The sequence below is a fragment of the Populus trichocarpa genome, chromosome 7 (genome assembly GCF_000002775.5).
Source record: "Populus trichocarpa isolate Nisqually-1 chromosome 7, P.trichocarpa_v4.1, whole genome shotgun sequence".
Lineage (NCBI taxonomy): Eukaryota > Viridiplantae > Streptophyta > Magnoliopsida > Malpighiales > Salicaceae > Populus > Populus trichocarpa.
This window is the reverse complement of record NC_037291.2, coordinates 12156112-12179446: the sequence shown is the minus strand read 5'-3', so window position 1 is coordinate 12179446 and position 23335 is coordinate 12156112. Positions and strand designations below refer to the sequence as shown.

The following is a 23335-nucleotide window of genomic DNA, read 5'->3' as shown; positions in this document are numbered from 1 at the left end:
ATGACTTTGCTTTTCATAATAATAATAAAAAAACTTAAATTTATCTATTGAGAGCATTAAAATCTTTTTATATGTAGCATTCGTTATTATCAAATTAATCAGGAGGAAGAAGTCTTTCTTCATTCAAAAACACAATAAAAATACTAAAATACTCTTAAAAACAAAATTTTCAGTACTAGCATCAAAGGGCAATTTGATGCTTTTCAAATAATTTTTTTAATTATTATCATGTAAGATGAGAGAAAATTTCATATTTGGACAAATATAAAAAATTTTAAAAAAATCAAAAGCATTGTGAAACAACCAAAATGCCTTTGGAAGTCAAAAAATTAAAATTGATCTCAAATGGTTTTTTTATCTTTTCATAATGGTTTTTTTGTTATTACCATGACATCTCAAGGACAATTTGTTATTTGACTATATATATATAAAATTCAGGCGGTTGTACAACACTCAAAGGAGTGTGGGAGGCTCTCGCACATTTTAGACGGCGCGCATGTTGTGCCTCTCGACATCCAAAAATGTTTTTTTGTCATATTGTTGGAAGTATTGTTGTGTCCTCTTTCTATTGGAACGACACATGTAGGTTGTGATGGTCTGGTTTGTCACTAACAAACATTTTTTTTTCTCTCTCTCATCCCCTAAAAATTACAGCGTGACCCTTTTTTTGTTGATATTTCAACTTAAATTTTTATTCTTTTTATTTTTTATTTTTGTTCTTAATCCTTTTATAAAAATTTTATTTGTTTGCAATTCATCTTTTAATTTTAATTTACTAAATATTATATTTTTTAATTTAATCTTTATTATTTTGATCTCAATTTTAAAACAAGCTTATAGCTCCTGAAGTCATTTTTTTGCTCAAAAGAAAAAAAATTAGTTCAACCCGCAAGGAACCGCGGGAAACAATGCTAGTTATATGCTAAATTGGTTAGAGGGTGCTTGGCAGTGTAGTAGCAGTTGCTTTTCAAATAACTTTTTGTGTTGAAATGCAAGCCAATGATGTTTTTTTATTTTTTAAAAATCATTTTTGACATCAGCACATCAAAACGATTTAAAAAGCATAAACCATATTAAATTTTAACACAAAAAAAATTAAAACTTTTTAGAAACGCGGTTTCCACCGCGTTCCCAAACATATTCTTAGTACAGCACCTGGCTTTCATAGGCTGGTCTACTTTGAAGGAATTGTTTTCCTTTCCAAATGTTTCGCACTCTTAGTTTGGGCCGTAGTAATCTTACGTTATGAGACCTTAATAGGAGCCTTGTTTAGGCCTTGAGATTTGCGACCTCGGCCATATCCTTTGCCGGAATGAAACCTTTTTCCTTCTTTCTTTTTGTTTAGGAATTCTTAGATCAATTTACGAATTGAAACTAAATTTATTTTCAATCAAATTTTAATACGTTCACGAGCTCTTATAATTTTTCTTAGGATTCAAATCATGAATAATAATGTGGAAAATAAATCTATTTATTAATCGACTCAAAACCCAGTAATAAAACATGTTGATGGCATAAAAAAAAGTATCAATGTGCTATAAGCCCAGCGGTGTGCATAACAGATTCTTGCCTGTACACCGGGCCCGGAAATGTGGGTTCTGATTTCGACATGAAGCTGTCTTCTTTGTATTGAGTCTAGATGAATATTTTCGAGCTCTCCCAGCCTAATAAAGTTTATATTGGTAGGTACAGTGCAAAGCTAAACACAAAATAACCATAAAAGCAAAGGAAAAAAAATGTTTCTTTTCGCAGTTTAATGATATGATATTTTAAAACAAGCTTGTGTGCAGGAATAAATTCACCTCTTTATTCCCATGAAAGATAGTCTGTCTATTCATAATGAAAAGAAGGGTTAAATATCTATTTGCAAGACACTCATATTAATTAACCAAAACAAAAACTAAAGGAGATTCCTTACAAAAACATTATTCACTGTAATAGTTTTTTTTTTACAATTTATTTTTCAATTATTTTTTAATCCTTTAACACTAGGTTTATTGAGAATTGAAATTAATAATTTTTTTTGAAGTTATCTCAGTCTCATAACCTGGACTACAAGTTTGTTAGGATAACTCGGTTGACTCGATTTTTTATCCCCTTTTAATTTTTCTCTCAGTTTTATCTTTCAACATTGAGTTTATTTGGAATTACACTTCGTGATTGGTTTCAGTTTGCTTTTTATGAGTTTATCTTTATCTTATGACTCGGGTCACGAGTTTAGTGGATTAACTCGAGTTGAATTAAGTTGTTTTTTAATCTTTTTTTTACTCTATTTTTTTTAATTTTATCTTTCAGCACTAGATTTATTAAGAATTGAGCTTTATTATTTATTTCAATTTATTTTCTATTTGTTTATCCCGATCTCATTACCTGAGATGCAGGTTTGGCATGTTATCTCGAGTTGACTCGGGTTATATTTTTTTGTTATTTTTTAATTAATTTCTTTTATCAATTTTATCCTTCAATATTAGATTTATTAGAAATTAGGATTCACAACTTGTTTTGATTTTCTTTCTATGTGGTTATCATAATCTTATAACTCAACATGTAGATTGACAAGTTAACTTGGGTTGACCCGAATTGATCCAATAAATTATCGTCTCAATAGTTATATATAAAAAATAATCATCTTAAATATTTATTTTGTGTCAAATTATATTTTTACCGGTCATCAAGGTTCGTTTTAGACCCGTCAAGTTGATTGGGTCACATCGAGTCAATTACCACAAGGTTTAAATTTTTTTCTACTAGAAAAAACATTAGCAATGCCTAGAGTTTTTTATGTTAAATTTTTTTTTGATTTTACTCAGTATAGCGCGGGCCAATGAGCATTATTCATTGAAATAGTGTTCTAATGAATTTGGCCCTAGCTTTAAAAAAAAAAAATAAGCTAGGATGTAGGGGCAAGATTCATTGTCATTTTTAAATTGTTTGGGGTAGATTAGTTTTTTTAATTCTTTTTAGAACAACTAAATTAATTAAATACCCCAGAAACAAAAATAAAGGTAGCTTAAGCCTAAAGGCTTTTATGTCTTTTTTATTTTTTAATTAAAGTAAAATTACTTAATTACCCCTAGGTTCACAATTGACCAAACTTGAGGGTAGGTTGGTCTTTTCATCTTGATTTTGTTAATGTTAAGTTAACTCGAGCACTTTTGTATTTTAATAAATGTTTAATTCTTAAAAAAAAAGGAGCCATGCATGTGCCGACAGGTGGGTGGTAAGAGCAGGGTCGTCTGGTTAACAAACACCTTCCACGGTGACATTTAAAAGGTCTTGAGCCCCCCCCCCCATTGGACCACACATGCGGCAAACACACCTCCAATTCAGTGTCGGCGACTAATTCTTTCTTTTCATCTTTCTTCACCTCGAATTTCATGTCAAACCCTTCAAAGTTTAAAACCAACCCCTTCAAATTTTACCCCTTAATATTTGGTCCCTATCCTTTTAATTATTATTTTTTTATTTTGAATAAACTATAAAATTAAAATTACTTCTCAATTCCACCCCCTTTCATTTTTTTATGTTTTAGATTTGGTCCTTATTCTTTTTATTACCATTTGTTTTGTTTGAAATTGTTATTAAACTATTTTTTTTTCAATATGATTCTCTTTGGATTTTTTTTTTACCAAACTTGATCCTTGTTCTTTTTGTTGTTATATTTTTACTTTGACAAGTTTTTTAAATTGATATTTTTTATATAATTTCATCCTTCAACATTAAATTGGTTGAGAATTAAGTTACTTGATTAGACCAGGTTTAACAGGGCGCAAGGTTTACTTGTTTTTTTTTCTTTGTCAAATTTGATCCTCGATTTTCTTATTACTATCTTTTTTGTTTTGGCGGGTTTTTTTAAATTGATTTTTTTTTTATTTCATCATTCGATATGTATATCATTTGTTATATTGGTTGATTGAGAATTGAGCTTCTTATCTAAATTTAGTTCTACAATTTCATAGGCTTTGGATTTTAGATATTGATCCCAGTGAGGGAGATTCTTTTTCTAAGCTCATGTTTTTTAAGTTTCATATTAATTTCAACATTTATTTAATTGGAGACTAGGCTTTATTATTTTTATTCATTTGTTTTCTGTAGAATTTTTTGTTGATTTTAAAAATGGCCAGGGTTTTCTCAAGTCTTTTTATTTGTTGTTCATTATTGTATATACTTTGGCTAATCAAGATTAAATTGGTTGAGAATCAAGCTTCTTAATTCAACACAGGTCTACAATTTTATGGGTTGCGAGTTTGAGAACTTAACTCAGATTTAAAAGGTTCACTTGAGTATGCTTGGTTTATTTTTTTTTTCTTTTTTAAGCTGATTTTTTTCAATTTTATCATTCAACATTTATATCATTAACGATTAGACTCTGTTTTTTATTTATTTTCCTTCTATATGATGTTTTGTGAATTTTTAAAATGATCCAGGTTGTCTTGTGTCTTTTTATTTGTTATTTTTTGTTAGATTTACTTTTGCAAGTTTTTCCAATTTTATCATTTAATATTATATCGGTTGAGAATTAATATTTTTTGTTCCATCCTTCTAGGTTGAGATTTTTTTATATTAGGCTTTGTAATTTTCTCTGATTTTCTTTATATTCGTCAATCTTGGTCCTATCACTTAGACCATGAGTTTTGCGGGTTGGCTCAGGTTGGCAAAAAAATTTTAGGGTCGTTTTTTTTAAATTTAATATTTTTTGTGCTCTATCCTTCAACATAAGGTTGTTTTGGAATTAAGTTGTGTGATGTTTCCCAATTTGTCTTCTATTCATTTATCTCATTTGCAAGTTTCGAATCGCAGAGTTTAGTTTGCTTTTTGGGTTATTTTTTAATTGACTCCTTTTCAATTTTCACATTTGATGTTGGCTTTGCTTGGGATTCAACTTTGACCTTTTTTTTATTTGCTTATCTTAATCTCATGACTAACTTGTATATTTGGCATGCCCGTTGAGGTTGACCTAGGTCATTTTTTTATTTTTTCTTTTCTTTTCTTTTCATCAACATTTGACCCGGGTTAACCTGTTAAACTTGCGACCTAGACCATGAGATCAGAATAAATTCATAGAAAACAATAAATAAATAAAATAAACCCCCACTTCCTATAGATTTAATTTTGAAAGCTGAAATTGACTTTACAAAAAAAATTACAAAACATAATTCTCAAGTAATTTAATATTAAAGAATGAAATTGAGAAAAAAAAATATAGGTTGGTGAAGTGTAAAATAAAAAAAAGAACTTGAAACACTATTCCAATTGATGTGACTATATCAATTTAGGCGTAATTCTATTACTTAATAATATGGTATATGACATTTTTTTTATATAGTTTCTATAACATGGTGTAATTTATATGCCGACATCCTTTAAGTGTTATATTGTTGTTGTGCGTGTAAGTGGATGTAAATTTTAGACAAAAACTAAGAACAAAGCAAAATGTGATGCAACCAAAAATGCCAATTATAATCATGTGAGTCAAATCTCAAAATAAACAATTGTTGGAATTAAAAAAAAAAAGAAATTAAGGGATAGAAAATCTATTTGCATGAATCTTAGTCTTATTCTATATAAAGATTAATGCAACCTGCTTATCAATAACATAATCACTAATTAATTAGTTAATTAATCAAGATATACTTAATTATATCTAATTATATCCATTTATAAATATCTTAAATTTTGTTTTCAACATGAAATATTGAATTCTTTTCAATATATATTGGTGTAAAAATCAAAATAATTTTTTTTTTTTATCAGAAGTAGTGTGAATAGTTATTTACATCCATTATTATAGCCAAAAAATAATAATTTATCAAGAATGGAAAGCGGACGTTTGTCTCAACACCAAAGGTAATGCATGCTAAGTAGGGATTATTAAAATAATTTCAGACAAGCGTAGATATCAAAAATCCTCGTGCGGGTGCGACTGACCTTTTCTTGGAACCACACGTGGCTCTCGAGACTATAAGAGTTTGCTTTCCACGTGCATTACCGACACGTACAAGCAGTAAGTGACACCGACGGTATACTACCTGTCTTTAATTAATTATGTGGGCCACCATTTTTGGCTTTACTCCCAATCTTCACCGTCCATTTTGCTGACTCTGTCTTCAAAGTCGTGGGTTGTTTGTCATTGTGCTTGGAACACGCTTTTGAAAAGTTTTAAAAACAATTTTAATTTTTTTAAAAAAAATTATTTTGATATATTGATATTATAATTTAAAATATTATATTTTTTTTAATAAATCAGGATTTATATATAAATGTAAAAAACTCTATTTAAAAATTACAAACCTCATTTATGTAGAATGATTGGGGTATACTAACTTTTGTTTTTTATTATATTTTTAAAAAGTGTGTCATTTAAAAAAATATTAAATATCTTTGGTGCTTTTTTATTATTTTAATATGTTAATGCAAGAATATAAAATACTTAAAAAAAAATATTATGCACTGCAACATCAAACATACAAGATTTATTCACAAAAACTCTCAAATCTAAGGTAAAAACACGGAAATAAAGTGCTAGTTTTTTTACATGAATCTCGTATTATGAATTAATTAATCAAAATTTTAAATAAAATACACTTAAAAAATCTCGGATTATGAATTAATTAATGATCAATGATCAATATCCAAATAATATATAAGATAAGACAAGTTGAGAATGTACATTGATCTTCACGGTTAGCAGTCAAATAGGCACCACAAATATAAATACTGTCGGTACACGAGGTGGGTATATTAATTATTATTATTATTATTTTCCGTGAAAAGCACTCTTTATTGGATATATAGTAAGATGAGACAAATATTAATCCGGTTATTCATGATCCTGGTGGAATGATGTGAATTTTACCAGCTTTATTCTACAATAATAAATATATCCAATAAAGAATCAATCCAAGAGAGCCTTGACCGGGAGAAAAGTTTTATATTACTAGGAAATAACAGCCAATAAAATAAATATTCATTAGAAGAAAGATAGGTATAGTTTAACAAGGAAGAAAAAGAAAATTACATTATAACCCATTTTATTATTTCATGGAGGTCTCATGGAGTATTCTCTTACGACGGTTGTTAGCAAAACAGCCGTATGTAATTTTGGAGTGGTCAAACATATATTCAATACAATGAGCCTTCGTGGAAATGAATACGTACGTGTGTGTCTGTTATCTACGTGACCAATCATCTACGTTCCTCATATCCTATATATATAAAGACACAGAGACACGACACGAGCATTAAGAAAAGAGAGGAAGATGATCACGAGATCAGGTCACTCAAAAGCAAATTCAAAGTTAGGTTTGATCATCACAGACAAGATTCAAATCATGGGAGGGTATGAGCCAGAAAAACAAGTATGCAAGATTCATCCGTATAATGATCAGAAACAAGGGGTTTGTGCATCATGTTTAAGAGAGAGATTAAAGCAACTAATCTATGTTAACACTTCACAAGCTGCAATCATGGCACCTGCTTCATGTTCTTCTTCTCCTGATGATCCTTACTCCCCTGCTTCCTCTCGCCGCCGCCATAACCGGAACATTTCGGATAATAATAATAATAGTATGGGTTCAATATCCTTCAGGGTAAGTATTGGTGATCGGTTAAAGAAGAGTAGATCGCTTGCTTTTGTGTCAAGAAACCATGTTGGAGAGGTCAAGAATGGGAAGAAGAATAATAATGGGTTTTGGACGAAGTTGCTTCATTTGAAGGGAAAGAAGGATCAGGTTTTGATGCGTTCTGGTGTCTCTATGAGTGAAAGGTTGTATAATTGATAAAAAGGGTTTTCAATATATATGAAATTAAGCTTCTTCTTCTTCTTCTTCTTCTTCTTCTTCTTTCCTTTGAGAAGAAAATATGAGATTAATTAGGGTATTAGGAAATAATTAAGGTGCTATGTGCATGTATAAACTTGTCTCCAACTATAACTGATTTATTTTGTTTTTGTTATGAAATGTTAATCTCTACTCTACTTCCCTGATGATTTTGATTAGTTGAAGAATTGTGAGAGGTTAATTTCTTTGCACAGAATCCATCTTCGTGGTATATTATAAATTGTTTCCCTAAGATGGATTATTTTTATTCTGCGTAACAGGCTTTAGCCATTGATGGAAAGCTTCAGAGTGCAGAAATCGATGAATTCGCCTGCCATGAATCTCTTGTTTTTAATACATCTGAATTTCTTTTTTTTTTTCTAAATTAGGAGGCCATTGCATTGGACGGTAGTGCTTCTCTATCACCCAACCCCCACATGCCCTACCTTTGAATCTGAAACTCAAACACTTAGATTCAGGAGTTCAAATTAAAATTAATGATTAAACTTAATTTCTTCTTGAGATCACCAGTAGTAGATGGAGTTGCCATCACGGTACTGTGACAACATTGGTTAGATAAGTGCTTAATGCTCCCTCACAAGTAAGTTAACTATCGCTGGTACCATATTTCTTTGACTTCCTCGCTTCATATTCATACATCACGGGTTTGAGAATTTCTTGGCCACCTAAAAAAATGTGGAAGATTGACTTGAAGACCGTTCATTGATTACTAATATATATTCACACGCTATTTATTCTGAAATGTAGCTGAGGTTCAATGCTTTTATCACATATTAACGACATCAAGGCTGTTTCATCTTCAGGTTGAAGATTCAATATAATAGCAATTGTTTTTTAAAATATTTTTTGTTTAAAAATATATTAAATAATATTTTATTATTAGTTTTTTAATTTAAAAAATATAAATTTTAACCCACCTTTATTTTGGACCACAATTCCATACGGACACTTAGCATAGCTTGGATGGTAACTGTATATGCATCCAAGTCATTATCATCCAGCAATTCTAAGAGAGGAAGCAAGAAGTTTCTCGTGAAAGTGCCAGATTAGCTATGAATAACATACTGACTACCCAACCAAGTTGGGACTTAATTTAGTTTTAGAAGGCGAAAGTAAAACCTTTTTTCTTCTTCCAATCAATTATCATGGCCATCCTCCCGCAGTTCATAGCATTCGGAGAGATTAGGTAAAATAGTAGTGATAGTAAGAGTTAAAAAGGGCAACAGAGTAGCTTTCTTCACTTGTCCTGAAGATCGCTCAGTATAAAGCATAGAGTCAACAAGCAAACTTTAATCAACATTCCCTGCAATGAGGCATACCTTTCATCAATCTTCAACGTTGCTTGAATTCCAAAACAACGGGCCATGGGGAACGTGCCAGTATGTAGCCTTTCACTTTCAACTATCAGAACATCAAGAAATTTGTGTTCGAATGTTATTAGCGTGTACACTACCCAGCAAGGGAAGCTTATGACGAAATCTGTTTTAATGGTACAATTCACAAGACAAAATTTTGCCTACACAAGATCAGTAGTGTTCATAAACACAATCCTACTTTTGCTATCGTATTATACGTATGTAGCCCCCCAGGCTTCAATCAAGATGTTTAATATGAGCTGGGTATCGCCCTTTATCTGTACACCTTGTATTCCAGTCTACAACAGGCATATAAATTTCATAGTGTCATGGGCAAGGCTAACATTATCTGGTAGGACCTGAAATCTTGATCTCGGTCCCATGCCCATCTTCATCATCATCACTTAGACTTCCCCGGTCTGCAGATGGTCGTTTCAGTCTCTGGAATATCTCATCAAGGGATTGAGATGATGAATTGCGAGAGACAAGTTGTGGTTCCTGAGTTTGGCGTAAAGGAAGAAATTTTTTGGCTCCTATGTTTGCTTTAAAACTCTGAAAACCATTCTTCATTGATTCCCATTTTGAGGCCAAACCAGCTGGTGGTCCAGCTGTTGTATTGTTGGAGTGAGAATCCTCATCATCAAGCAATGACACTTTTGCAGCGGCAACGTTCTTCTCCACCAGCCTCATATTGGCTTGTCTGTTCTGTTCTCTAAAGGCAGCATACTTGTTACTGACGGCTTCTCTGCTTGTGCCATATCTCTGACTTTCTTCTTTCAAGGATTTGGATTGGCTTCCCTTTCTGTCCTCAATGCCTAAACTGCTTGTTGCCTTCATTTCAACAGCAGTCCTTTCCTGAGCATTTTGCTTATGAGTTAGAATGAACATAAAAAATCCAGCTATCATTCTAAGATGACTGGGAAATACAATAATGATGCTTTTATGATTGTATCACATAAATGAACCTCCACATCAGTTGCAAATCTGTCATTCAAGTGGGGATCTAATCCAGACAAATTACAAGTGATGCAAATAAATGCAGATGTGCACATGTATAAGAATAGCATAAAAATAGATTGATTTCATTGCTTAACAAGAGTACATACGATACTATTGCTTCCAGACTCCATATCCACACCGTTAAAGTTTCTTGCCAGTGGCACAACATGCTCACCAACTTTTAGTCCTTGTTCCAACCAAGATCGTTCTGGAAAAAAAAATATAAGAGGGTGAAGGAGAGGGCTTATCAACTATCAAGGAATGATTGAATTCTTAAATTTCAAGAATGTACTATTGTAAGTGCAAACCATTGACAAAGAGATTGTGTGTGGCATTGTGGTAGCTTTTGCGATTATGGTTTAAAAAAATAGTTTAAGAAAAACACTTTTAGTTGTGCTTTTAAAAAGAGTAGGTTTAAAAAAATATGTTTGGTTAAAACTGCTTTGAAATAGATTTTTGCATGCAAAATAAATAAAAAACAAGTCTCCATGAATGAAAAGCAAGTTATTTTAGCTTCTACAAAACCAACATTTGCAACACAATTATGTGTGGGACAAGTACACAAAGCTGAAGTTATTTGACTAACCAAACAGTTTATTCCTTGCGGTTGGGAAAAAAGCAGAAGCTACCACAATACCAAACAGAATTACCTTTTTGTAGGATAATTAATCCCGAAGGATCAAATCCATCAGTATCATCTGCCTCGGTTTGAAACCGAAATCTCTTCAAGCTTCCAAAGAAACCAATTACTCGATCAAAGAAATTGCTTGCAACCAACAGGGTGTATATAACCATAATAAGTGGATAGATTCTGTTAAAATCATTTCCAAAGAAAGGGACGGCTTTGTCGATTTTCCCCATTCGCTGGAACCAGAGAATCAACAGAGGCCAAAGTAAAACAGTCAATTTTCATGTAGGTAAAGGATAAAAATTATCTTATAGAAATTCTATGGTTATAACAGTTTGTTAATCAACTGACCTAGGAAATGAAAAATAAAATTACAAGTAGAAACTCTCTTATTCATATAGAGACAGGGACATATATCATGTGTTAACACCCTCTTTTCTCTTAAACAGAACAAAAGAGCTGCCAATTGAAGCCCAACTCAAAAACTGGAACACTGATTTGACAGAAACATTTGGAACTTGGGGGGTAAAAATTAAATATTTCAAACTTAGATCATCCAGGGATTCTTATAAAGATAGAGCAGCCATAAGAGATAATTTCTTCAGAAAGAAAAATATAAGTAGTGAACCCATTCCCTAAAGGGCATTTCCTTTCTCAGTCCTTCCCATATGTTATATGAAAAGATATACAGACAAGTACTACTTGAGAGCATCCACAGTTGCTGGGTTGGTGAAGTTCCCAAGGGTTCGATTTTTCACAGATTCATTGATCCTCAAAAATAGAAATGAGCAAAGTTCCATCATTAAGTGATAAATGGGAGGTTCATGGAAAGTTAAAATCCCCGCCGTGAAATAGAACACAAAGAAACAAGAATGGAGATCCATTTCGGAGCTTTTGATCTGCTCCCCTTACTAATAGGGAAAACAAAAAACAAAAGAGATCCCACTTAAAATCCAACCCCAAAACAGGAACATCACACTGAGCATATATTGGAATTTTCCATTAAATCATTCTCACATACTCAACTAGTCAAGTTTTTCTAAGCGAAACTGTGAAAAGAGGCCCAGTATAAAAACAAAGTAAATCAAAAGGTTAAGCTTCAATCAGAACATTCATAAAAGTTCAGCCACAGGGAAAAGACTGGGAAATCTAATATTTTTTATACCTCAAACGCTAATCTTGGCACCAGATGAGACAGCAAGACCTTAAAATATCACTTTATTCTATTTGCTCTTACAGCTGGGACTAAATATAAATAGAGAAGATAGAAGGAAAGTTACCTTTTCAAATATAGTTTCCTTAGAATCAAGATTGATGAGGTTGAGAAAGTTGTATGAAATTGGAGGAGCATATCGAGCAACCATCCTAGCACAGATGATACAACAAGATAAACCAACTTTTCCCAATAGAGAGGAGGGGCCAAAAAAGGGAGCAGGGGAAGGGGAAATTATGACAGCATAATTCTGAGTGGAAAAACTTACGAGCATATCATAAGCAAGCTGACTGAACTTGTCCGCCTGGGTGTTAATGAGTAAAACATTAACATTCCAATTTTGAACAAAGAATAGTATGTGCAGATGCACATATACATCAAAGGTACAAAAGCCAAAACCTGGAATAGATCAACAATAGAAGAGTAGAGCAAAATGAAAGTAAGACCTGTGTACTCCATTACTATTAGCACAAAGCACATAAACCGCATAAAGCCATGTAAGAATTGTTGACAAAAGAAAAGAAAATACCTGCATGGATAACTCTTGTTTTCCTACAGAGTTTATAAGGATTGAAAATAGAGAGAGATCAACTCCACCAATTAGTAGAGTTGCCTCTGCTAAAAGAATTGCAGCTGACATGGTACACAGTATGACCGCCAACACCTTTTTAAGTTGCTTTCTTAAGATGCATCGCCACAAAAATTCTGCATGATTTTTTCTAAGGTTTCAGCCTCAAGGCTTGTCAAAACAACAGAACACCTATACATATACGCATGCATGTGTGTGCAGTGTCTGCGTATACACATAGCATATGTAATCATAACCTCCTCAAATAAAGCAGAAAAGATTATACTGGAGAATAAAATCACTGCAAAACCATGTTATTTTCTATGGATTTCACATCAGGAACTTGATAGCAAGGCCATCTATGAAACTAATATAAAAACCCAGACTTATGACAAACCAAGAGAGAACCCTCATCGTGATACTTTGAAACTCAAAGGAAAGAAACGGGTTACTATATCTGGCAATTACCCATTGTATCAAAGGAAGCACCCAACTTCCCAGTGCGAGCAGGCTTGAAGCTTGAAATATATTGCCTAGCATGATAGCATACAAACATCTCAAGTCCGGAGCATCCAACTTGGGACATTCAAAGAAATAGATGGAAAAATGGGAATAAGGAAACATAATTAGGACAAACCATCCAGTTGAACTGCCTCGTTCATAGTTTTTAACAGTGTCTTCCAGTTCAAGCGCTTCCATGACATAGGTCATATACTCACTGCAAAAAAGAGAGAATTATATGTATGTAGCAAGAACATTAAAAGCATTCACTCAAAGTATTTTGTTAAAGAATGAGGACAGGTATCTAAAAAGAAAATCCCAAAGATGCTAAAAGCATCATGTGACCACAGATGCATAAACAGCATGACAAAATATCATCAACCAGTCGAGTAGCGGGAGAAGAGCATATTTGTTATGCTATCCTTCTCCCTCCTAGCATGTTCAGTTACCTTCTCCAGCTCATATAAAGCGACATTCTCCATTAATTCAATTGACTTGCAGCTTGGTGACTCCAAGAATTTGTGTACTCTTTCTCGATCTCTTCTATAAAATGAAAGGTAATGAATCTAATGATACTGCCTTCTGCCAATTAAGGACCACCCAGCCCCACCAATTGAAAAGAAGAAAATTTTCTGAAAGAGTTCATAATCTCATCTATGCAGTAAAGAAAAATAACCCTCTGTGAACAGCTTAGGGCATCCCCTTAAAGAAGTAGCATGGCAGTTCTTGCAAAAGAGGTATACAGGTGATGAAAATATGAATTTATACATGATACCGTTCCTATACAGAGAAACTAAAAGGTGCATCTACATGTCAAGCAAAAGCAAACTTAATAAGAACTTTGAGAAGCATGAGCAAATCCTCTACAGATGAACACATATCAAATATTAAATTTTAGCATTCAGTTCACCTTCTACAACGATAATACTCTTCCCGAGCTCCTCGAAGATGACGTCTGAGTGTTGCCATTGATCTCACATCTGTGTCATAGTCCATATCATTTTCTCCCAACCGACCACCTTGCGGTTTAAAGGATGGGTCTTGCTTAAACTGAAAAATTGAAAAAATGCTATTATAAGGAGCACTTTACTGGAACAAGCAAAGTCTAGAAAGAGAACATAAGAAATAGGAAGAAGAAATACCATTTGTGCTAGCATATTATCAATAACATCCATGTAGGGTCTCAAAGGGTCACGCTTGGACATCTGATTGGATGTTGCTTGAGCAACCTATTAAGCAAACCATCATCAATAATAAACAAAATACCACTAAGAAATCAGGTGAGACAGCCATGCTTGGTAATAAGAAACTAAAAGATTTCTAAAAAATGCAGACCAAAATGCATATCTAACAATGCCTCGTCTCCTAAAAAAATAAAAAGAATGAACGAACTACTGACAGGTACAATTACTCGATAATTTACTTACTAAAAAATATAGATGTTGAAACTGTGAGGTATTTACTGCCCACTAAAAGGATCCTGATATCAAAGCAGCTATGGATAATTCTGTGTTTGGAAACCCTGCAATGGACCACATAGCGTCCAGCACTTACTATCTATCTAGGGTTTCAAATAGAATCCTAGCCATGGTGCTTTAGAAGCAGGCTCTGGTGAGTGTGCAAGTACAATCATAGCTAACCATGATTGTAGTTGTCTGTCTGATAACGCTATAAAAGACTGTAAAGTATTGGTAAACTAAAGATACATTATGTAGCAGCCAATACAATACATATGTAACAGGCTCTGGAGTATTGGTGATCTAGAAATGAAAACCTTGCAAGCACGCGCACAAGTACATCACATAATATATTTATGACATGAAAATCTTATTGAACAGGAAAAGAAAATGTAATAACACAGGTGACAGAAGGACTAGATGTTCATTTGGCAGGACAAAGAGAGCACCATACACTGCTTACTATTGATCCAGCATGTCTAATTAAGTTTCCAAAATAGAAAAAAGGATCAATGTGTTTGTCCCACAGTTTCTGAATTAGACCAACTTCAATGGAACCAAGGATATGGATAGAGAAAATTTACTTAAGCACGGATGAGGAAATAAAATATAAAACCTTTATATGAGACATGGACAAGGATCAGCCTGTGGTAAAAACTAGTAAAAATACAAACTTAAGAAATAGCAGAGGGCAGTAAGATTGAAAACTCTACTTTTTGTATAACTTTTCACACCAATCTGAAATGAGAAACACAAGAATACTTACTACAATAGCATTTGAAAGATCTTGATGAGCATCGTCAAGTCTCACAGCCATTTTGGCAATTTTATGAGAAAGTACTTTTTGGCGGGTGGACCAATCTGAATTTCTCCATAGGCCCTTGGGAATTTCACTCAAACCAAAACCAAGAAGAAATGCACCGGTAACAAGTCCAAAAGTATTTGAGCAAGCCATGGCAAAAGCAAGCACATTTCCGATCCTGTTGATGAAGATGGCAAATCACAAAATGAGTAAGAGATTTTCTTAAAAAACTAACAAGAAACAAAAGCATCCACAGATTCATATTTTTGTTCATGAATTTACAAGAATCCACCACTAAACCTCATCCAACATGACTGGCTGATAAAAAATTATCTCAAGATGTAAAATATGATAGCAGGCGAAGCAAAAGATTTTACAAATAAAAGAAGGGCTTCTGAAGTGATGAAATGAACGAACAAGGTTAGAAAACAGAACTGGAAAAAAAAAATCTGTGAAAGCAAACTCTATGAATATAAAGGAAAAAACTATAATGCACTTCAAAGAAAGTAACCTTTAAGAGGGAAAGAAAGGAACCTTATCTTGTGCATGATGATGAGAAGTATAATTCCAAAGAGGCCAATGGCTCCCACAATTAAATAGAAGACTAAGTTCGCGCGTACACTAGTCTTTAATCTTTCTACAACGGTGAAGTCTCCTGCATCTTCAAAACCCTGAATAAGGGGCACCACAGCCCTGCTTAGAGATAACATAATTTAAATCCATGAGGAATCGAGCATCTACAAACTAGGAAAAAACAACATACAACATTTACAAGTATCTTTAAAACCAAATGAAGTAAGAGTTCAAAACGCACATTCGAGTATATTCCCATTTGCGCACGAGTCAAATGACTATCAAACAGATTGTATATGCGTTTGTATACAAAATACTAACCGAAAGGACATCCAATACGACCAAATACAATATAAAGCTCACAGATAATCTGAAATTATGCCAACAATTCTGGGCATTAAAACACAGCGACTTACCAGGTAAGTAAAAATGTACTCCAATACGACCAAATCCAATAGAAAGAAATGCCTCCGCGATCAAGATCAAATTTAGTCTGTAGATAACATAATATAAAAACAAGAAGGAAGAATCAATCTCAAAAAACTGCAACAAAATTCAATACCTATCTATAACTACGACTATTATAATCTAATGTTCCTCTGTCTAGATTTCTCCTCTATTTATGAAATTAATTGGCAGAGAAAAATCAAATTCAATATAACGGAAAATAATAGAGATGAAATCGTGCAATTAAATTACCGTGTAGATATCGGCAGGGACGAGGGTGATGATGGCGAGAGAACAAAACCAGGTGTATCCAACGGTGAAGAAGACATAACGAGGAACCTCGGGTCCAGCGAAGTATCTGGCTGTTAAAATCACCATGCCTAGGGTTAGAGGTAACGAGATCAAATAAAACACCCACATCTCTCTTTCTTTTTCTTTCTCAAACGATTTGTCTTTCTTTGAGAGAGAAGAGAATAGAAGAGATGATGGACCCGGTAAAACGGATCCCGATCGCTCCAAAATATAATTCTGCTTCTGTTTCTATTAGTTTTCCGCTTTCCTTTTTGTTTTTTATTTTTCCTCAGCTAACATTCGCTTCAGGTTCCCTCTCTTATTCTGCGTTTTGGTCTTACGTTGCGCGCTGTGTAGACTTTTTGGAAATACCTCAATTACTCCTTGAATCACATGTCTGTAATCTGTATTATATTTTTTAAAGTATTTTTTATTTAAAAATATATTAAAATAATAATTTTTTATTCATTTTAATATTAATATATAAAAAAATCAAAGACACATAAAAAAATAGTTTGAAAAGTTTGAAAAGCTCCCCGTAGACTCATTCTCAATTGAGTTTACAAACTATTTAATCAATTGGGTCCCAGCGTCTTAGACATTTTTTAATTGGGTGATTCTGTGAATTTTTTTCGTCATTTTCATGTTTTATTATATAAAAAGACGAGTTTTGGAAGAATTAATAGTGATGGGTAAAAGGACAGATTGAGAGATGTGAGGGGCATTAGGGATTTAATTGATAAAATTATTTGTTTTGATACTTGATTGAGAAATGTTGAGGTCCTTTTGGTCTGCAGTCATACAACTCCAAAGTGTCTATTCATGTCGTGGGAAAATTTGTAGTGTACACAGAGTTGTTTTGTTTGAAGTTGTTAGTCAACTTTAAATTATTAATATTGTCAGATCAAGAGAAGAAAAAAAGTTCCATTTTTTTTAATATTATTTTGAATTATTAGTATTATTTTGAAAACCTGCTTCAAATCAATCTTGGCATCATCAGAATTTTTGAAAACTACTTCACAGCTTTTATCTGAAATATAAAAACATTAACTTTTACTCCATCACGTCATGTTTTTTTTATTTTTAGTGTAATGTAGGTATCCAAACTAACTTGCACGTATCTCGACTAATTCCACAAGCACTGAAGTTAACGACCATGTAAACCTCCAGTGGCCATCATATAAGCAACCACAGAACTCGAACATGAGACCACAGAAAGAACAAATCTCTTAGTCTCAAGCTCTTACCACTAGGCCATCACCTAGATAGTTATGTCATGTTCTTATTGATTTGCTTCATAAGATATCAACTTAGAATTTGACTTAATTCTCGTGTACACCACAAATTAAGAATAGAATTTTACACCTTCTCATTTTTTTTTATGGTTGATTCCAATTCCCGTAGAAACTAGAATTATTGAGATTTTTAGTTTCAACATAAAATTCATCCTGATCAAGAAGAAGTTGTTATTACAAATGCTTCTGAAACGGGTTTTTAGAGTTAGTCATGGATTTATGATCATTCTTCTCATGTTTTCCAAGGCTTTTTACCTATGCCAACTGATAATTCACTAATACAACTTGTCTCTATATCTTTTATCAACAATTATTAAATATTTTTTTTTAATTTTATAATTTATCTATACATATTTTCTATCACTGCCCCTTCAACATTTATCTCCTGAAGGAACCTCCTCAGCTCATCTTGCTTGAACACGTTCTTCTCTGTGACAATAAATACCGAACCAAGCCTTAACTACTTCAGTTAATGTCGTCTTCAATAACGTTTGTTTTTCCCTCTCTCTTATAATGGGAAGATGGAGATTAATTTGCAGATTTGTTTAGTTAATGGAGAACTGGAGGCTGACATGCTATACTACTGATTTTCACTACCAATTTTTGTATGAATTTAATAGATATTGATATAAACTGATTCGAATAATAAGTTTTTTTAATAGCCGATAGAATTTTGAGATTGAATTTAAACTATGAATTCTGTATTTAGCATTGTAGTTTAATAGTATTTTTAAAAATTTATAATTTTTTTAAATTAATATTTTTTAGTATTTTTAGATTATTTTGATGTGTTGATATTAAAAAAATAAAAAAAATATTATTTTAATATATTTTTTAAAAATTATTTTTTATTTTTTCTTCAGTTTTTTGTTTTTTCGTTTTTCTTTTGAATTGAGGGATGGGGTTTTACCGGGCTAAGGATGCTGGCCAGTCCAGTCATTTGATGATATGGGACTTTGTCCCAGCCTGCTCCCTTGAATTTTTAGGCTCCGCAACAAATTGCTGAACCTCCAGTTTTTGGGCTAAAAAAAAAACAAATTACTATTGAATTTATCGTTTTCGGACCGAGAGATCTACAATAAGATTCACTCGGGCTATGGATGTTTGAAGCCCAATAAGTTTATAACTGGGATCCTGTATTGGTTCCAATAAGTTTATAACTGGGATCCTGTATTGGTTTCTTTCTGGGCTTTTAAGCGTTATAACAATGAATAAACCTTAAAATCTATAATAAAAAATAGTGATTTAATTTTGCAACAGTATAACATAACTGGTTATAGGTTTGTTTTCTAAAGATTATCGGTTAAGTCCCATATACTGAAAATTTACATAATTATTAATTTAGCTCATAAGATTATTGGTTATAGTCCGGATATCCAATTTAATAATAAAAAAAAGTAGTGATTTCAAGGGAATAAATCAACAGCAATTTTATTGGAAAAAACAGCAGAGAAACTATCTTTTGCATCCAAAATTCTACTCTTCTCCGCGACACGAAATCGAGATCTTCAGACTTAGGTAAGATTTAAGCAAGGTTTATTCTATGTTTGATTGACAAGATTCACACCAGCCATATGTTTTTATGGTATAAAAAGTGGCCCAAGCCAGGGAAAAAAAAGAAGAAGAAAGAACTAAGCTGTACACACCGAAAAAGAGCTGCCCAGTGACATCCTGAAACAAGCGATCAGCTTAGGCCCTTCAGTTCCCTTAAAAAGTAGAAGATAGCATAGAATAGGAATATTGTTTACACAGAGTTGGCCTATCTTAGCCAATTATGAAGGATGCTCAATGCGCCTGAACCCCACTTGTGTGGTTTTCATGTTCTTTGACAGTTCTGTCGCCCAGAGACATTTTTCTTCTTTTCCTTACCTCTACAAATTCCAAATTCTAAGTTCCATCCACCTAACCTTAAATCCATGTCAGTGTCCTATTTCAAATACTATTTTGAGTGCGCAGGGATTGATTGGGCCACTAGGGATCCACACGACCTTGAAGCTTCAAAGCACTATCACACAGACAAGATACTGTCAAAATTTGAAGCTTCCTTCCCTCTCTTCATCATTACGCACATCCCTTTTCTTCTCTACCTTCGGATCACCTCCGCCTCCCACTTTTGACCCTTGAATTAATGGGAATACTTTAGAAGATTCTCAAGACATGCTCAGGTAGAAAGCTTTATGAATGCACTTCCTTTGGTGGCTGTCCATCGGGGCTCCTTTTGTGAAACCGAGGGCCATTTTAGCTTTTATCCTCTTTTCCCAAAGCTACTTGCTTGTACTCGATTGCCTCATAAAAATCTTCATTTGGTAGTGATCACCACCACACGTGGCTGTGACTTCATTTTCTTAAAAAAATGGTTTTGAATCTACCCATTACAGCATGTTTATGATTTAAAGAATTTTTTGTTGTTTAAAAATACATAAAAAAATATTTTTATAGACATGCCTTGATATCCTACCATGCATGGTACATGATCAGATACTAAAATCTGCATGGTATAGAGGGAAAAAAGATCTTGAAATAGGAGTCTACTCCGAGTTGAGAATTAAATTTCCACGAATTTTATAGACAGTTTATTCTTTACTAAATTGGGCATCAATAGCTCTTCAATGTGTTTATAACGGTGATAAAAGGTACTTTTTTAAATATTTTTTTACTTGAAAATAAATTAAAATACTATTGTTTTTATTATTTTTAATATTATTATATCAACAAAATCTAAAAAAAATAATCTTTGCAGTTCCATGACTTTCAAGATAAATCAATCCCAAGCTTAGAAATTTTAGACCTGGTTCAGAACTCCTGCGAATATGAGTCAAGCATTTGTGGTGTTTATTCTTAGGACATTCGTATTGAATTGCTCAGATATAGCAGCCATGGGGCAAAAGGAGTCGATCCCAGTTATTTTCTCAAATTATTTTTTTTTCTTTTTTTTTCTTTTTGTGATAATACCTAGCTAGGTTGCTATTTTGTTTTTTTGGTTTTAATGTTAAGGTTGCAGTGACATGTAATTTAATTTATAATTTCTACGTGCTTCAGGTGTACAAGGGTTCGATTCTTATATTTGAAAAGTTTTTCTCTCTTTTTTTGTGTTGTCCCGGACATGAATTGCTGTTGAATTAAAAAAAGGTTGACTTCTAGAATCAATCAGAAGTAAAGGTCAGGCTAGATCCGACACTCACCTAACCTATAAATTGATAACTTAGGGTTTCTTCGTATTATGATTGTGAGTAATTTTTTTGCTTATAAATATATTAAAATAAATATTTTTATTTTTAAAAATTATTTTTGATATTAGCACATTAAAACGATCTGAAAACATAACAAAAATTATATTTTAAACAAAAAATAATTTCAAAATTTTTAAGAATACGAGTTGCACCACGTTTCCAAACACTTCCTAGTATACTATATTTTCCCGCGCTGTGTTATGGGTTAGAGCAATAAAGAAATATTCAGGTATTGGTAAGATATTTTTAAAAAATTAGATTTTAATCATGCATTAAATAATATTTTTATTTAATATTAAAATGGAAATATATTAGGTTAACCTGGATTAATATGCAAGAATCGTGAGAATAATCTTGTAAAAAATACAGTAGAAAGCTAAATCTTCAATTAACTTAATGTTTAAAAACAAAAAAGATAAAAAAAAACATTTAACTAAAAGAAAAAACATAAATGAACTTGTGTCAACTAAGTAAACTCGTGATGCAAATTATACATGTTATTAGATTTAATAATTTTTTATATTAAAAATTATTTTTCATTTAATTACATAATGATAAAACATATGAGAATTTTTTTATATGAGAATTTTTTTAAAAAAATATATATGTTAGACACATGTGGCTAAAATATCATAAACAAATCAACTTCAATTAAATTAAATTAAATTAAATTAGCTAACTCCAGCCCAATCAACTTATTTCTAAAGTTCAAGTTTTACAATTGATTAAAATGATGGAAAAGATATCTTAAGATATATGTTGACGTGAGAAAAACATTATGATGACATGTTGTCTGTATACTATTTTTATTTAAAAAAAAAAAAAAAACTCATGATCTTAGTTGGTGGCAGTGTCTGCAATTAGACAAACAAAGGAAATTGCACAGATGGGAGTGTTCAAAATCTATCCGCTGAAATCCAAAGCACAGCTTGTCTTCTTGACACAACATGCCCAAGCTCGAGGAAACAACATCAGTGAGTCGGGAAATCTTCTACCTAATAAAGTAAAAGAAAATGACTTCCATTGAAATTTGCAAAAGGCAAATGCAATGGAGACTGGAGATGGGACGACTTTAACTTTATGCAGAAGATTACAAATAAATTGTGAAGCATTTCTATGCAAGAAATCGAAGGAATTCAGACAATTAGCCTCCAACCACTCCCTCCTACAATAATTCATCATGCTCTATTATTTTGATACATGTGGTCATGGCTAGGGGTCCTCGTGAAATTAATTTATAAGATAAAGACATGGCATTTAATTATAACTTGTAGGGAGAAATTATTTGTTTCTTTTATTAATTATACGTATAATGTACGAAAGGGGATTGAATTAAAATATGGGAAATCATGATCCTCTTTCTCACAAAAAAAAAAAAAAAAAAACATTTTCTACCTGTATAGGTTTTGACAACCTATTAGAAAGATTGTGTACTTCAGATCAATGATTTTATTGGACTTGTAGATATGACAATCAATCATTCTAAAAAAAACTCGTGGAAAATAATGGTACAAGGAGAATTATTCTTACTTCTTCTCTTTTAATGTAAATATCCATACATTTGATTTGTGAAGAATTATTTTTAATTAATAGAAGAAGTTGCATTACAAGCGGGTTATCTTGGTGCTTAAAAAATGCATGTCTTAACTCTATATCTAAAATTGTTAAGCTCAAGCCAATCTATGGGACTATTTTAGCTATTAGAAATGTGGATGTTCGGATTAACTTGTCTATACCTTAACTAATCTCACAGGATCTAAAGTTAATGATTATATAAGTTTCCAGTGGTCTTGACATAACTTAAACTCGTGACTATTAAGAAGCAAACCAAAGTTTAACTAGTTGAGCTCCCTTTCAGATTACATATTATGATTTTTTGTTTGATATTTGTTTGAGATTTGTAAACTTGATTTAAAAAGCTTATTTGAAGATGTACAATTCGAGGGATGATCATGGAGCAGGTAGATGATATTTTGAGGATGAAAATTTACTTCAACGACCCATTTCCAAGCTTTTTAAATAATTTGATTTTCCAATCATGCCCAAACTAACCTTTTGATTTATATGTTTTATTTATTTAGTTACTCTACAATTGTTTAATTAGGAATATTTTAAATTTATTTCATTTATTTGTTTAC

At 32.3% G+C, this 23335-nt stretch overlaps 2 protein-coding genes across 3 annotated transcripts; one reads left to right on the top strand and one right to left on the bottom strand.

Annotated features, from left to right (window-relative positions):
* The first annotated feature begins 7331 nt into the window (after positions 1-7331).
* Positions 7332-7778, top strand: LOC7466787 (uncharacterized). Its single transcript, XM_002309923.3, has one exon. The coding sequence runs from the start codon at positions 7332-7334 to the stop codon at positions 7776-7778; it is 447 nt and encodes a 148-aa protein (XP_002309959.2).
* Positions 7779-9250: 1472 nt separating this feature from the next.
* On the bottom strand, positions 9251-17020 carry LOC7466788 (uncharacterized). Of its 2 annotated transcripts, none has more exons than XM_024605533.2 (14): positions 16634-17020; positions 16351-16427; positions 15896-16054; positions 15326-15539; positions 14245-14331; positions 14013-14152; positions 13239-13319; positions 13070-13134; positions 12563-12738; positions 12302-12432; positions 12101-12185; positions 10843-11056; positions 10300-10400; positions 9251-10048 (listed from the first exon to the last, which is right to left on the bottom strand). In XM_024605533.2, the coding sequence occupies exons 1-14, from the start codon at positions 16799-16801 to the stop codon at positions 9539-9541; spliced, it is 2208 nt and encodes a 735-aa protein (XP_024461301.1). In that variant the 5' UTR covers positions 16802-17020; the 3' UTR covers positions 9251-9538. The 2 variants fall into 2 exon arrangements, with proteins under 2 accessions (XP_024461301.1, XP_024461302.1); XM_024605534.2 differs by having other exon boundaries at positions 15896-16032; positions 16634-16691.
* Between the last annotated feature and the right edge of the window lie 6315 nt (positions 17021-23335).

Bases quoted from the DNA above. Each gene is read 5' to 3' on its own strand.
- LOC7466787 (XM_002309923.3), top strand. From the start codon at position 7,332: ATGGGAGGGTATGAGCCAGAAAAACAAGTATGCAAGATTCATCCGTAT.
- LOC7466788 (XM_024605533.2), bottom strand. From the start codon at position 16,801: ATGTGGGTGTTTTATTTGATCTCGTTACCTCTAACCCTAGGCATGGTG. The intron at 14,153-14,244 runs GTATTTCTTCTT...TCAATTTTTCAG, and splicing joins ATAATATGCTAGCACAAATG to TTTAAGCAAGACCCATCCTT. The intron at 12,433-12,562 runs GTATTTTCTTTT...GATCTATTCCAG, and splicing joins AACAAGAGTTATCCATGCAG to GTTTTGGCTTTTGTACCTTT.